Here is a 13,286-nt window from a genome sequence, read left to right on the forward strand (position 1 = left end):
GGGTATTCACACTTCTGGAATATACCTTTTGACTATGAGGGTTTCATAAGAGAGGGCCTTTATGTTTACAATGCTCTTGAAGAGGACATCTCATGTTCATTCGGGCAAGAAATAAGATAAAAATAAAAGGACTTTGATTTATTCCCTCTATCTTTAAAAGTACATTTACATAAATTTCATTTTCTTAAGTTAATAAACAATTTATTTCTATGGAGATGATCATGCAGTCTCCAGTCCTGATAAGACATAGATCCGGTTCTAACAGTCCCCGGTCTTCGTGACACTTTTAGTGCCTTAATATGTAATAGTTCCCCAGTGTTCGGATACTAAGTATGAGAATTCGAATACTGGACGTCTTGTTTTATACAATGACCCTTTCTTCGTAGTATGCTTTACATTGCTGCCCCATGAAAAACCTTGCCAGAAAAACCCAATTGGGACAAAAACTGGATGAAGGGAAAAAGACTGCAGCACATACTTTCAGTATTAGCAAGGATCTTTAGCAATAATACCTTTTGAGCTGAGTCACATTCCAATTGCTTGGCAATTTAATTCCATCTTGATTTTCCAACTGATATAAATATTTACCGGCTATAGCTGAAATCCAGTAAGGTCTTTCCCACGTTGGCCCCAACTTCCCGGCGTTAACTTCCCGAGTACTTTGAGTTACCTTCCTCAAAACCAAATCCCTGAATTTAAAATATCGAAGATTTGCTATACGATTGTAATACCTTTCCATTATTTGCTTTTGTGCCATCATCTTCACATATGCCAGATTCCGATGCTCTTCAAGCAGGTCCAATTTAACCAGTAACGCTTCATTATTTGCCTCATTGTTTGTTCGGGAATACCTTAGGGTTGGTTTCTCAACCTCCACCGGAATCAGAGCTTCTGAACTAAATACAAGTGAAATCAATAGACGATGAGATCCCATACAAAATCAATCACTTCACGTTCTCCGATATTTTGGTAGGCACATGCTTCAACCTATTTAGTAAAATAGGTCAGTTAAAACTAAAAGAAATTTTGCTTTACTGGGTCCTTGTGGTAAGGGACCGACTATGTCCATCCCCTATTTCATGAATGGCCATGGTGACACTACCGAATGCAAACGTTCCGTCGGTTGATGCACTAATTGTGCATGACGCTGGCATTTATCATATTTTTGTATAAATATCTTTGCGTCTTGCTCTATCCGGGGCCAATAGTAGCCAGCTCTTATAAGTTTGAGAACCAACGAGTCTGCACCAGAGTGATTTCCGCATACTCCCTCGTGAACTTCCTTCATTACGTAATCACTCTCTGATGTCCCTAAACAACGAGCCAATGGTCCTTGAAAAGACCTTCTGTATAGTTGACCGTCAACAAGACAATAACGAGCTGCTTTAGTTCGTAGTGCCAGTGATGCTTTTGGACATGCAATTTTACATGCCTCAAATACTCTATAAACTCATTTCTACAATGCTAAATTAGGTTGGTTGAGTTAACTTCACAATATCCGTCCAAATCCAAAATCAAACGCATCAATTGAACGACCACACCGAAATCAGCTCCTTTCATTTCCGTGGATGACCCCAAATTGGCCAATGCATTTGCCTCCATGTTTTCTTCCCGTAGAATCTGAATAATTGACCATTCCTTGAATCGTAAAAGAAATACTTGAACCTTATTAAAGTATTGTTGCATGCGCTCCTCCTTGGTATCGAAAATTCCATATACTTGGTTCAGTACCAACTGAGAGTCACACTTTATTTTGATAACCTCAGAACCTATTCCCCGAGCTTGTTCGAGTCCTGTAACCAAAGTCTCGTACTCGGCTTCATTGTTAGTTAATGGCATAGTTCTAATGGCCTGTCTCAGGGTTTCTCCCGAAGGAGTTATTAAAACTATGCCGAGACCAGACCCTTTTACATTGGAAGCTCCATTCATAAATAAGATCCAAATACTCGATACCGTACCCGATACCAACATTGCTTCTTTAGCAGCTAAAGGCATTAATCTTGGACTAAAGTCATCCACGAAGTCGGCCAAAACTTGTGACTTGATTGGAGTCCTGGACTTGTACTCAATGTCGAATTCACTAACTTCGACTGCCCATTTAGCCAAATGACCCGATAATTCAGGCTTATGAAGGACATTCCTCAAGGGAAAGGTAGTCACAACGGCTATGGGATGACATTGAAAATAAGGCCTAAGCTTTCGAGAGGCGACTACGAGAGCTAGGGCCAATTTTTTAAGGTGCGGATAACGTGTCTCTGCTCCTGATCGAACTTTAATAACATAATACACAGGAAATTGGGTACCTTCTTCTTCTCGGACCAAAACAACACTTACCGCTACTTCTAAAACCTCCAGATAGATCAATAATTGCTTACATTCCTTGAGTTTTGACAACAAAGGAGGAGTAGACATGTACCTTTTTAGGTCTTTCAATGCTTGCTAACATTCCGGAGTCCACACTAAATCATTCTTCTTTTTCAAAAGCGAAAAGAAATGAAGTCATCTCTCCGAAGACCTCGAGATAAACCTGCTTAGAGCCACCAACCTGTGGTCAACCTCTGTACCTCCTTCACACTCGTCAAGTGGTATGAGATATCCTCAATAGCTTTTATCTTATCGGGGTTTACTTCGATTCCTCTTTGAGAGACCAAAAACCCCAGGAACTTACCGGAACCAACTCCAAAGGCGCACTTCTCCGGGTTAAGCTTCATGTTGTATTTTCTCATAACGTCAAATGTTTCTTGGAGATGTTTCAAATGATCTCCTGCATTAAGAGACTTAACCAACATGTCATCAATATAAACCTCCATTGTCTTACCTATTTGTTGTTCAAATATTTTATTAACAAGCCTCTGATAAGTGGATCTAGTGTTCTTAAGTCCTTAAGGCATCATATTATAGCAGTATGTGCCAAAATATATGATAAATGAGGTATTTTCCTGATTTTCTGAGTGCATCTTAATTTGATTATACCTGAAATAAGTATCAATAAAACTCATTAACTTATGCTCGGCCGTAGCATCAATCATTTGATCAATGTTTGGCAACGAGAAAAAGTCTTTAGGGCATACCTTATTTAAATCTTTATAATCAATACACATTCTAAATTTATTATTCTTTTTAGGAACTACCACTACGTTAGCTAGCCAATCGAGGTAATTTATCTCTCGAATTGAACCTATATTTAGTAATCGGGTTACCTCTTCCTTGACAAACATGTTTCTGACATTTGCTATTGGTCGTTTCTTTTGCCTTACCGGAGGGAAGTTAGGATCCAAACTCAAAATGTGGATAACCACTTCCAATGGAATACATGTCATATCTAAATGCGATTATGTGAAAAAATCGACGTTAGATTTTTGAAAATCAATAATTTTTAACTTGAGTTCGGGACTCAACCCTATTCCTAAGTGAAATTTTCTTTCTAAGAAGTCCTCGAACAAGGACACTTGTTCGAGCTCTTCTGCGGTTGATTTGGTCGCATCTGTTTCCTCTGGTACCTAAAAAGACCTCAGTACTGATATAATTCTGATGACTCTTCTTCTTTATTATCTTCAATCGAGGTGGAAGAAGGAATTGGTTCCTGTAATTGTTATTTGCTCGTTTCTTTGCCCTTGCAACGAACATGATTACTGTGTTCATCTCCCTTGCAGCTAGTTGATCTTCTCTGATTTTCTTGATCCCTTCTGGTGTGGGAAATTTCAACAGTTGATGATATGTTGAGGGGTACAACCTTTATTTCATGTATCCATGGCCTTCCAAAGATCACATTATTTATATCCCATGTCACTATCTACCACTTAGAATAGGGTGGTCTTTGTTACGCCTTCGGCATGTGTTGGCAGTAAGATTTCTCCCCGAGTCATTACACTCGTTAAGTTGAACTCGTCCAAAAGCTTTGTTACCAGATCTATGTTTTCGGTTAACTTTGCTTGCTCCAAAACTCTCCATTGTGCGATGTTGGCTAAGCTTCCTGGATCAACCAACACACGTTTAATTTTGAAATCTAAAACATTAAGAGAAATTACCAGAGCATCGTTGTGCGGTAGAAGAAGTGCATCAACATCCTCTTCTGTAAAGGTGGTGTCATATTTTGAAACTTCTCGGATCCTCTTGCCATGAGTTAGCAATATCTTCGTCTTCTTTGCTGCCAAAAATATCACCCCATTTACTTTGTCTCCACCGAAGATTATGCTTATCATTATACGAGGTGACCTTGTAGCCATTTTTGATGGTCCTGCAACATCCCAAATTTTCCCATAGTTTTTCTTGGCCCGGTCACTTAAAAACTCTCTGAGGTAACCATTCTTCAACAATGTTGCTACCTCTTCTCGAAGGTGCCGACAGTCCCCAGTCCTGTGGCCGTGAGTTCCATGGAACTCACGCCATATATTAGGATCTCTTTGGCTAGGATCCGATCGGATTGGTTTTAAGAACCTAACTTCTTTAATATTCCTCATAACCAACACCAGTTCTACCGAGCTGATGTTAAAGTTGTAGTCACATAACCTGAGATATATTGAATCTTGGGACCCTAATGCTTCTTTCTCCTACAAAGCTCTGCTACTTCGACCACGATCCGTTCTTCTATTGGAAGTGTACCTATCTGATGACTGAAAACCTTTATTTCCTCGCTCATCGGCCCTTTCATAAGATTGAAAATGACTCCTAGAGGACCTATGATCTGCATCAAAATTACTTTTGAATTTATCTTGATTCCGATCACGATTCTATCATTTGGAAGACACGGAAGAACCCAGTTGATCATCTTCTATTCTAATCTTTGACTCGTAGCGATTGTGAACATCTGCCCATGTGGTAGCCTGAAATTCTAGCAAGCTTTCCTTCAGTTTCCTAGAGACATCAGAACTCAACGGGTTGAGACCTTTTGTAAATGCCTCCGCTGTCCACTCATCAGGTACTGGCGGTAACAACATCCTTTCCTTCTAAAATCGGATCACGAACTCTCGCAATAGTTCAGATTCTCCTTGGAATATTTTGAATAAATATTCCTTCCTTGCTTGGACCTTTCTTGCTCCAGCATCAGATTTAATAAAATAATCTGCAAGCATTTCAAAAGACTCAATGGAATGCTCAGGTAAAAAAGAATACTAAGTTAAGGCACCATTCGTAAGGGTTTCGCCGAATTTCTTCAGCAAGACAAATTTGATCTCGTGCTGGGCCAGGTAATTTCCTTTTACAACCGTAGTGTATGTCGTGATATGTTCCTTTGGATCCAAATCGAAGTCCCATCATACTTCGGAATATTCGGCATCTCGAATCTTTTCGGAATCAACTCTAGGGTCGCACTAGGTTTGAATGGCAACTGCGTATACTTCTTGGAATCCGGTCCCTTTAGCATCGGCGGTGCTCCCGTGATCTGATCCATCCGAGCATGGAATTCTTTAGTGTTTTGTTCCATTCGTTTATTCATTTCTCTCATGAATCTCATGAGCTCAGTTTTGAAAGGGTCATTTACATTGTTGTCATTTCCAGATCCATTACCGGTACCTCCTGCCTAGTTAAAACCGAACTCCACTTGGAGCGTCGTTACATTTTCTTTGAACTATTTCATTTGTAGGGATGCTGGGAAGAATCCGAGCTCCTCCACTAGAATTATTGAAAGCACCCGATAGTGCATGTTTTAATTCTATCATAACCTGGTTTTGTTGGACAACGTGTTCATCATCCGCATCATTAGGAGTTGGACTCCTCACATGACGAGGATTTTAACCTTCGCGAACTGAAGTTGTTTCATATCCTTCATTGCGGGTTTCGCTAGTTAAATCATCACGTTGGAACACATCCTCACATTTGTTCTATGCTCCAACATTATAGGAATTATTGACATTGTTAGCTGCCATATCTGATTTTTTTTTTGCTAAGAAAGGAATCAAAATATGTTAGTAAAAGATAAATGGATCAAAGTAATTACACAATTGTCTATGCCCCTCGGTGGGCACCAAACTGTTTACCCGTAAAATGGTACATTTGAATTTGTAATATGGTTTATAGATATGTAAATTAGTTTGATCCAAAATATAAAATAAATAAGAACAGAAATGAGATTATGAAATAACTTTAAAAGAAACACGAGCATGGCTAAGTGTTTAGCTTCTCCGATAGCAATATCAAGAGCAATGTTAAGAATAAAAATAAAGAGAGCAAATTTATAGAATGGGAGCAGATTATAGCTTTTTGTCCAGAGTATTTCATGTTTATAATGGATATTAATCCTTCTATTTATAGCTTTATTTAGGGTGACAAGATTCCCAAATTAAGGTCCTTTTGAATGAGAATAAAACTGCCATTGATGACTACAAAATGGTTGACTAAAAATACAGATGTTCTTTGTAACAGCTGCTCATTGAATGCGGTCTTTTCCAACCGATGTTTTACTTTCAAATATTTGTTCTCAGATTTAATGCCTTCGGGACTTGCTCAGCACTGGTCACATGTGTTGCATCCGGTGCTAGCTATTTGCTGACTCACATCTTACCCTTCTTTAATTCCACGTGTCATCTCGTCATTTGTCCAACTGTCGCTAATAAATTTTACCCCATACAGAGCTACTCCCTCCTTTTTATGTTTTATCACCTTTTTATTGATAAGAAATTGATACCGGGTGACCATATATTATAGGAATTGATAAATTTTGTCTTAGATTACCTTTGGCAAAAGCAGGCAAAAAAGATTGATAATTGTATATTCAAATCCCAAATAAAACTTAATTCCCTATTTATTCTCTCTTTCCGTACTCCCTTTTCACCTATTGTTGCCATTTCTATCTGATACCTCCTCTTTGATCTCTCATCTGATTTCAACACGGACAAGGAATAATATTCCAAGAACCATCACCATACTCACTTCTCCTCCCCAAATGATTTTTTTAAATTTAGACATGAAAAATCTCCACCAATTTTATGTGGCTACCTTTTCTATCTTTAACCAGTAAAGCAACCTCCACTTGCTTCTCTACCATTGGCCACGAGCTACTGCCGCGACTATGTTCCTAGACATTTCCTCTTCTTCTCTTCTTTTATATAGAATTTTAGTTTTTTTCTCCCTCTTCTTCTCTTTTTTATTTATTATAATATATTTTCTACTAACGATGGAATCATTGGTGGCTATGATTATTTTTGTGGTGGTGATGCGGCAGAGATGTGTGAAAATAGAAAATATGGGTGTTTGAGGTGGTGTACATCTGCGTATATCACCATGTGTTACCTGTATGTATATTATGTTGTATATCGTTCTATACATTGTTGTGACATACATGATATACATTATTAGAAATTTGTTAGATTGTGGGCCATTTTGATATACACAAAAAATAAAAATAAAATTATAATATACATTTTGATATACACTTTTTTATTGTATTATACACTGTGATAAATTGACAATACAAGTATTTATATGTTGTATGCTTGGATATACAAGAGATAAACGAATATATAATAAAATATACACTGTTATATACATGCGGATAAATCCATCTTTGATGAAGATTTCTTCCCATCTTCTGCCAAGTTTCATCTAGAGAAAAGTCGTTCATAAAGTAAAAGACCCAATGCAGATTACTACCCAAAAAGAACAATGAAGATGAAATCTAACGGTGTGATTAGCAGAGGAGTGAAATAAAATAGAGATTTGGGAAGAGATTGAAAGAATTGGGAAAAAATTTAGGGGGAAAGAGAATAAAACGGTATATATATATAGAGATGTGTGTGTTGATAAGCTCTATTTTCGGACAAAATAACTTAGGCTACAAAATATCAAATAACTATATTAAAAATTTAGAGTTAAACTAAAGGGTGCCAATATCTATAAGTATGTTTTTTTTCTGCCAATTATTTGGATGCGCTACCACTCAGTGCCAAATTTCCTTTATTGATTTCACCTTCATTTTCCGTTGGCAAATGTGATATCGTAAATTTTTGTCAAAAGTTCTAGTGAAAAATTAAACAATTCTGCTGGATTTGGGTAGCTTTGTACTTCATCAACTCAAATGGGCACAAACATCCCAATCTCTCTAGTTTCAATTTTGAAAAATATATATGTCTGGACACTTTTTAAAAATGTTTAAGAAAATATTAGTACTCTTTATTATATATTATAGAAATGAAAGATTTCTTTTACATTAATAGCATTTTACTGCAGGTTTTATAAATAAATAGAGACCCACTAGTTGAGGGATTTATTTTGATCCTTATTAATGTACTACTTTGTTACAACCCCTTCCCCCCTCCCACCCCCTCAAACCCCGCATCCGTTCTTCCTTTTCCCTTTTTTTAGGTGGCGAAAGCATCCAACTTCTTTCTCTTATTACTTTGTTTCACATTTCTCCCGCCCCTCAATTGTAGCCCTTTGTACTTGAACAAAAAAAGAAAAAAAATGAGTATACTTGTGGCATTTATATAATTAAATATTGCTAATATGTAAATATACCAGAATTTTTCTAACTAAATTCATAAACACGGATGCAATATATATTATAAAATTATTATTTATATAATTAAAATGCGAGAATTATCCCATAAACATTTAATAAAATTATCCATTATTATACCTTTTATATAATTAAATATTAATTAAATACCTTTTTGGTCCAGCATTATAGGTTTTTGGTAGGAATATAGTTAATTAGTTGCCATATCTGTTAATTACTTACTGAGAATTTGTAAAATTTCTTAAATATTGCCTAATTATGTTTTTAGTCCATCAAAGGGGTTAGGACCCAAGGGATTATTTACATCGACAATTTCTGAGGTCACTCTTTAAATTTTCTTGGCTTGTCCAGTGGCTAATTTTACCTTTAAAAGTAGTTGGATGGTTTTTTTCTTTCTTTTTACAGACAATTTTCGCTCGCTAGGTTAATGGAGATAGAATTCAAATAGTAACATAAAAAAAGGTCATTTGTGCAAATGACACGACCCAATTCTACTCTTACGGGCCTACTTACCTCATGTGAATTCAAATGCAATTTTTAGCATCAGTAAGACAACTTTAAGTCGAACAGAGTGAGCTGGCCCATTTAACAGCCCATTCGGAAATGCATGATTTAAAGCCTTTAAAACCTAGGGTTTTTCATTCAGCCCTATAAAAGCAAAGAACAAAGCACTGACTTCGCCTTTGTACTCCCATAGCCTCCAGTAGCAGCAGCTAACCAGGTATGTCTCAGTATTTCCCTTGAAAATCTCTAAGGTTTATGAATACTCTTTCGTCATTTTCTCTCTGGTTTGTGCTTGTTATTTTCCTCAGCTGAATCTGTAAGCTATGTGTTACTGAATTTGTATATGCAAATTAGTTTGATATGAAAATGTTAATAAACCTATGTCTTTTGCGGGTTTTGAGACCCTTTTAGAGTAGAAATGTTAACTGAGAATTTTGGATATATTTGCTTTTATTTATAGTTCCTCGGTTGTGTTAGTTACGATATAGTACGATTTGCTTATTGTATGTCATTATAAGCTTGCAATGTAGAAATCAGGGTGTTTGTTCAATTGTAGGAGGAAATTGGAGGTGGGTTGGATTGGATTTCCTTTTTATATCGTATCAGAAAACCTGGATAGATATTTTTTTATATCAACTATGTGTGAATGCCTAATCCTGCTAGATGTGTTTTTGACAGATGAATAGTATTTAGTAATGACAAAGAGCACATGTTTGAATATTTAGATTTGCATCTATTTATTTTTATGATTTTATCGGTTGATTAGATTTTGATTGAAGTTGGATTTTCTTTGAACAACACAAAGTCAAAGTACACACGACTACAAAGTGGATAGACAACTTAGAGTTTTATGCTTTTGTTAACAAGAGCAGCTAGCCCTGTGATGTTTGCTTGATATAGTCAATTACTGTGCAATTTTAGGTAAGAGATGAAGCACAACAATGTTATACCCAATGGGCACTTCAAGAAGCATTGGCAAAACTATGTAAGGACTTGGTTCAACCAGCCAGCTAGGAAAACAAGGAGACGTGCTGGTAAACTACCATTTTGTTGAACTAATTGGCACTATTCTTTTCTTTTTTGAAATTCAATTTTGGTTGAACAGTATTAACATTTTTCTACCTGTCTTTCCTCTGTCGTCTTCAGCTAGACAGCAAAAGGCTGTGAAGATCTTCCCTAGGCCAACTGCGGGATCACTTCGACCTATTGTTCATGGACAAACACTAAAATACAATATGAAAGTCCGGGCTGGGAGGGGATTTTCTCTTGAAGAACTGAAAGTGAGGTTCTAGTTATTTGTTGAATGTCGTTTACTAGATAACTTGCCAGCTGTCCTGTCCACCAACCCGTACCCCCCATAGAGAAGAACAATTAACAAAAAGCCATCTCATTGAGTACAAAAGAAAATTCTATTTTTAGTCATGTTTTTGGCTCTCTGGATACTTTTATTTTATACTGCCTATTACTTTGAAGCACTTGTACGTTTGATTTCCCCATTAATAAGTAGCTTTGGGTTTTCAGGCAGCTGGTATTCCCAAGAAACTAGCACCAACCATTGGCATTGCTGTTGATCATCGCCGCAGGAACAGATCATTGGAAGGTCTCCAAACCAATGTCCAGAGGCTCAAGACTTACAAAGCTAAGCTTGTTATCTTCCCAAGGCGTGCTAAGAAAGTCAAGGTAAATTTGAAAATAATTATTCTTTTCCTTGCTAGGTCAGGATTCCTGCTTTGGTATCTGAACAGTTTATGTGAAAATTTTCCTTGTACTCTCTTTTCCAGGCTGGTGATTCTAGTGCAGAGGAACTTGCTACTGCCACCCAGGTCCAGGGTTCATACATGCCTATTACTAGGGAGCAGCCAGCTGTTGACCTTGTCAAGGTCACAGATGAGATGAAGTCATTCAATGCCTATGGCAAGCTGCGTATCGAGCGTACAAATGCGCGACACATCGGAGCCAGGTTGAAGAGGGCAGCTGAAGCAGAAAAGGAAGAAAAGAAATAAGCAATTAGAATTGTCGCTTAGCTTGTTAAGCATTATCAGTTCTGGTGGACTGAGTGATGAAAGTTTATGATACAATCATTTTCAGGATCTTGAGCTTTTCTTTTTATTCAAGAATTTTGTTTTGCTTGTGAGGTCATGGAAATCTTTTGATGGTGTTTATGTTATAGCATAAGTCCTATTTCTCTCTTGCGGTCTGCGTATTTCATAGCCGCTAGCTTAGTGGAAGTGTCAGTTTTCCTAATTGTGATGGCTACTTCAAATTGTTTAGGTCTATCTTGCCCCATCTCGAGCTGATTTGTTAACCTGAGGGTCAAACTATTTTCTAGTGCTACTTCGATGGCATGAGGTAGCACTTGTACCAGTTTCAATCAATCTGTTGGTAATGATCAGTTGCCAATGGAGTTATCAACCGGGCGAACCTTTTTAAGAATTATGTTTAATTTGTTTCGAATGTCAAGAGGGATTTTGAATAATCAATGGAAATACAGGCTCACAGCTCATAGAGTCTTGGGTGGGATAAAAGAGCTGGGAAAGCAAGGGAAGTGCTATGTGGGTGTGTGGTTGTGGTGGGACCCTTGCTTTCTTGAGGTATAATGTAGAAGGGGAAGTGTGTATGAAGTAGTTTTATCGTGTTTGTGAGGTTGTGTTTGACCTGAAGGATAGGGCAATAGTACTTGAATGGGCGTAGTTTATGATGTAATGCGCACATACTTGAGGTTTCTATTAGAACAAGCACGCGATTGTCACGACTCACGGCAATGTTTCCAAACATGTTTTGTATGTAAAATGCCTAACTAAAGAATCTTGATGCATATTTTTTATAGCACATAGTTTTATGCAACTTAAGAAGCTAGCTATAGCACAGTTTAACAAATCAACTCTCTAACATTAACTGAGAATTGATGAATTGACATTTGCATATTTCTACAACACGCTGTACTTTCAGGCCATCATCATCGGTTGGTAAACTGATATTATGTTAATTTGGTAGATTAATATTCTTACATGAATTTTCTTTTAGTTAACTCATGAATTTTCCGTTAGTTTTGAAATCGATTGTAGCACATTGTTGTAATTCTTTATTAAATATTTTCGCACTTGCATTAATCTATATGTAAGTCAACAATTGCTCGGACGGAAACTCATTATAAATATAAAAATCTTTTAGATAATACAAGCTAAAATTTTACTCTATCCTAAAGCCTCAGTTTTAGTTTTGTCAATCATGAACAGTGTTATATAAGTGGTTGATTTAGTGGTAGAAGTCACATTGTTAGATGAAGTGGAAAGAAAAAACCAGATACCTGAAAGTTATAGCAACTAAATTTGACGTCATTGATGGCACAGTGAATCCAGCCGTCGGCTATAGCTATAGGGAACAAAATCAGGTAGCGGATTTCCTCGCAACGGAAGGAGCTAGATGCAGTCTTTTAATAAGCTTAGAATTCCTATATGATGCAATATGGTCAGACATCTTAGGAACAACTCCTAAGAAAAATTAAAGCCTATAATATTAATAGTTTTTTTGAATAATGACTCTATGCACAAGATAGCACCAACTCTTATGTTAGTATGTAACTATGAATGTTTTTATATTTATATAATTTTCCAGTTTACCAAAATTAAAAAAACTAAATTTAATCTCATTAAGTCGAAAAAATGGGATAAATTTATATCTAAAATCACAGAAAATTAGCTATTCCATCTTTCTTCAAAAATAATCAGTTTGAAGTGATTAGAGTACTTGTGGAAAACCAGAAAAGAAAAAAAAGGAAGAGTACACTGGAAAATATGTACATATACATGATGTTTGTAAGAAAAAGAAAAATAGAATTCGAATATGAGAAAGTGATCTATGGAAGAAAAAAAGAAAGAATAAGAGAAAGGATTCTGAAAGAAAAATATATAAGATATAATTAGTCACTTCACCTAATGTTTACATCAAATTATATTAACTAGTCATGATTAATTAAATTAATGATATGAGATTGTACCTTACTTAATTACAATTAAATCATAAAAATTTATATACAATCACATGTATATATCTATTTACTTGATGTGAATAATGAATGCATATTTCTATTAATCTCTAACACTTTCCTTATTAATTCATTCAAAAAAGAATTAACATATTTATATATTTAAAAATAATTTAAAACTTTTAATTTTACCCATTTTATCCCCAAAGAAAGACTTTTATAGTTATACAAATGATATGATTCCAAAATGCTGTTACCTTTTAAGCTTTTATGATTACAAATTTAAAGTATTCTTTTTTTTTAAAACTCCATTTCAAGTCAAACTACGTCATATAAATTAAAATG

At 36.1% G+C, this 13,286-nt stretch overlaps 3 protein-coding genes and 1 long non-coding RNA gene across 4 annotated transcripts; 1 reads left to right on the forward strand and 3 right to left on the reverse strand.

Annotated features, from left to right (window-relative positions):
- Positions 1 to 392: 392 nt before the first annotated feature.
- Positions 393 to 2,412, reverse strand: LOC138897606 (uncharacterized). The gene is made up of 3 exons (XM_070183598.1): positions 1,542 to 2,412; positions 513 to 891; positions 393 to 465 (listed from the first exon to the last, which is right to left on the reverse strand). Exons 1-3 carry the CDS (start codon positions 2,410 to 2,412, stop codon positions 393 to 395), a joined length of 1,323 nt encoding a protein of 440 aa, XP_070039699.1.
- Positions 2,413 to 3,800: 1,388 nt separating this feature from the next.
- Positions 3,801 to 4,937, reverse strand: LOC104091438 (uncharacterized). The gene is made up of 3 exons (XM_070183599.1): positions 4,757 to 4,937; positions 4,603 to 4,684; positions 3,801 to 4,509 (listed from the first exon to the last, which is right to left on the reverse strand). The coding sequence occupies exons 1-3, from the start codon at positions 4,935 to 4,937 to the stop codon at positions 3,801 to 3,803; spliced, it is 972 nt and encodes a 323-aa protein (XP_070039700.1).
- Positions 4,938 to 9,028: 4,091 nt separating this feature from the next.
- Positions 9,029 to 11,146, forward strand: LOC104091437 (large ribosomal subunit protein eL13y). The gene is made up of 5 exons (XM_009596770.4): positions 9,029 to 9,173; positions 9,878 to 9,990; positions 10,103 to 10,236; positions 10,478 to 10,636; positions 10,738 to 11,146. Exons 2-5 carry the CDS (start codon positions 9,885 to 9,887, stop codon positions 10,957 to 10,959), a joined length of 621 nt encoding a protein of 206 aa, XP_009595065.1. The 5' UTR covers positions 9,029 to 9,173; positions 9,878 to 9,884; the 3' UTR covers positions 10,960 to 11,146.
- On the reverse strand, positions 11,042 to 11,414 carry LOC138896877 (uncharacterized). Its single transcript, XR_011410375.1, has 2 exons — positions 11,313 to 11,414; positions 11,042 to 11,233 (listed from the first exon to the last, which is right to left on the reverse strand). It is a non-coding gene; the product is annotated as an uncharacterized lncRNA (long non-coding RNA).
- Positions 11,415 to 13,286: the final 1,872 nt, after the last annotated feature.

Source organism: Nicotiana tomentosiformis, chromosome 8, assembly GCF_000390325.3.
Source record: "Nicotiana tomentosiformis chromosome 8, ASM39032v3, whole genome shotgun sequence".
Taxonomy (NCBI): domain Eukaryota; kingdom Viridiplantae; phylum Streptophyta; class Magnoliopsida; order Solanales; family Solanaceae; genus Nicotiana; species Nicotiana tomentosiformis.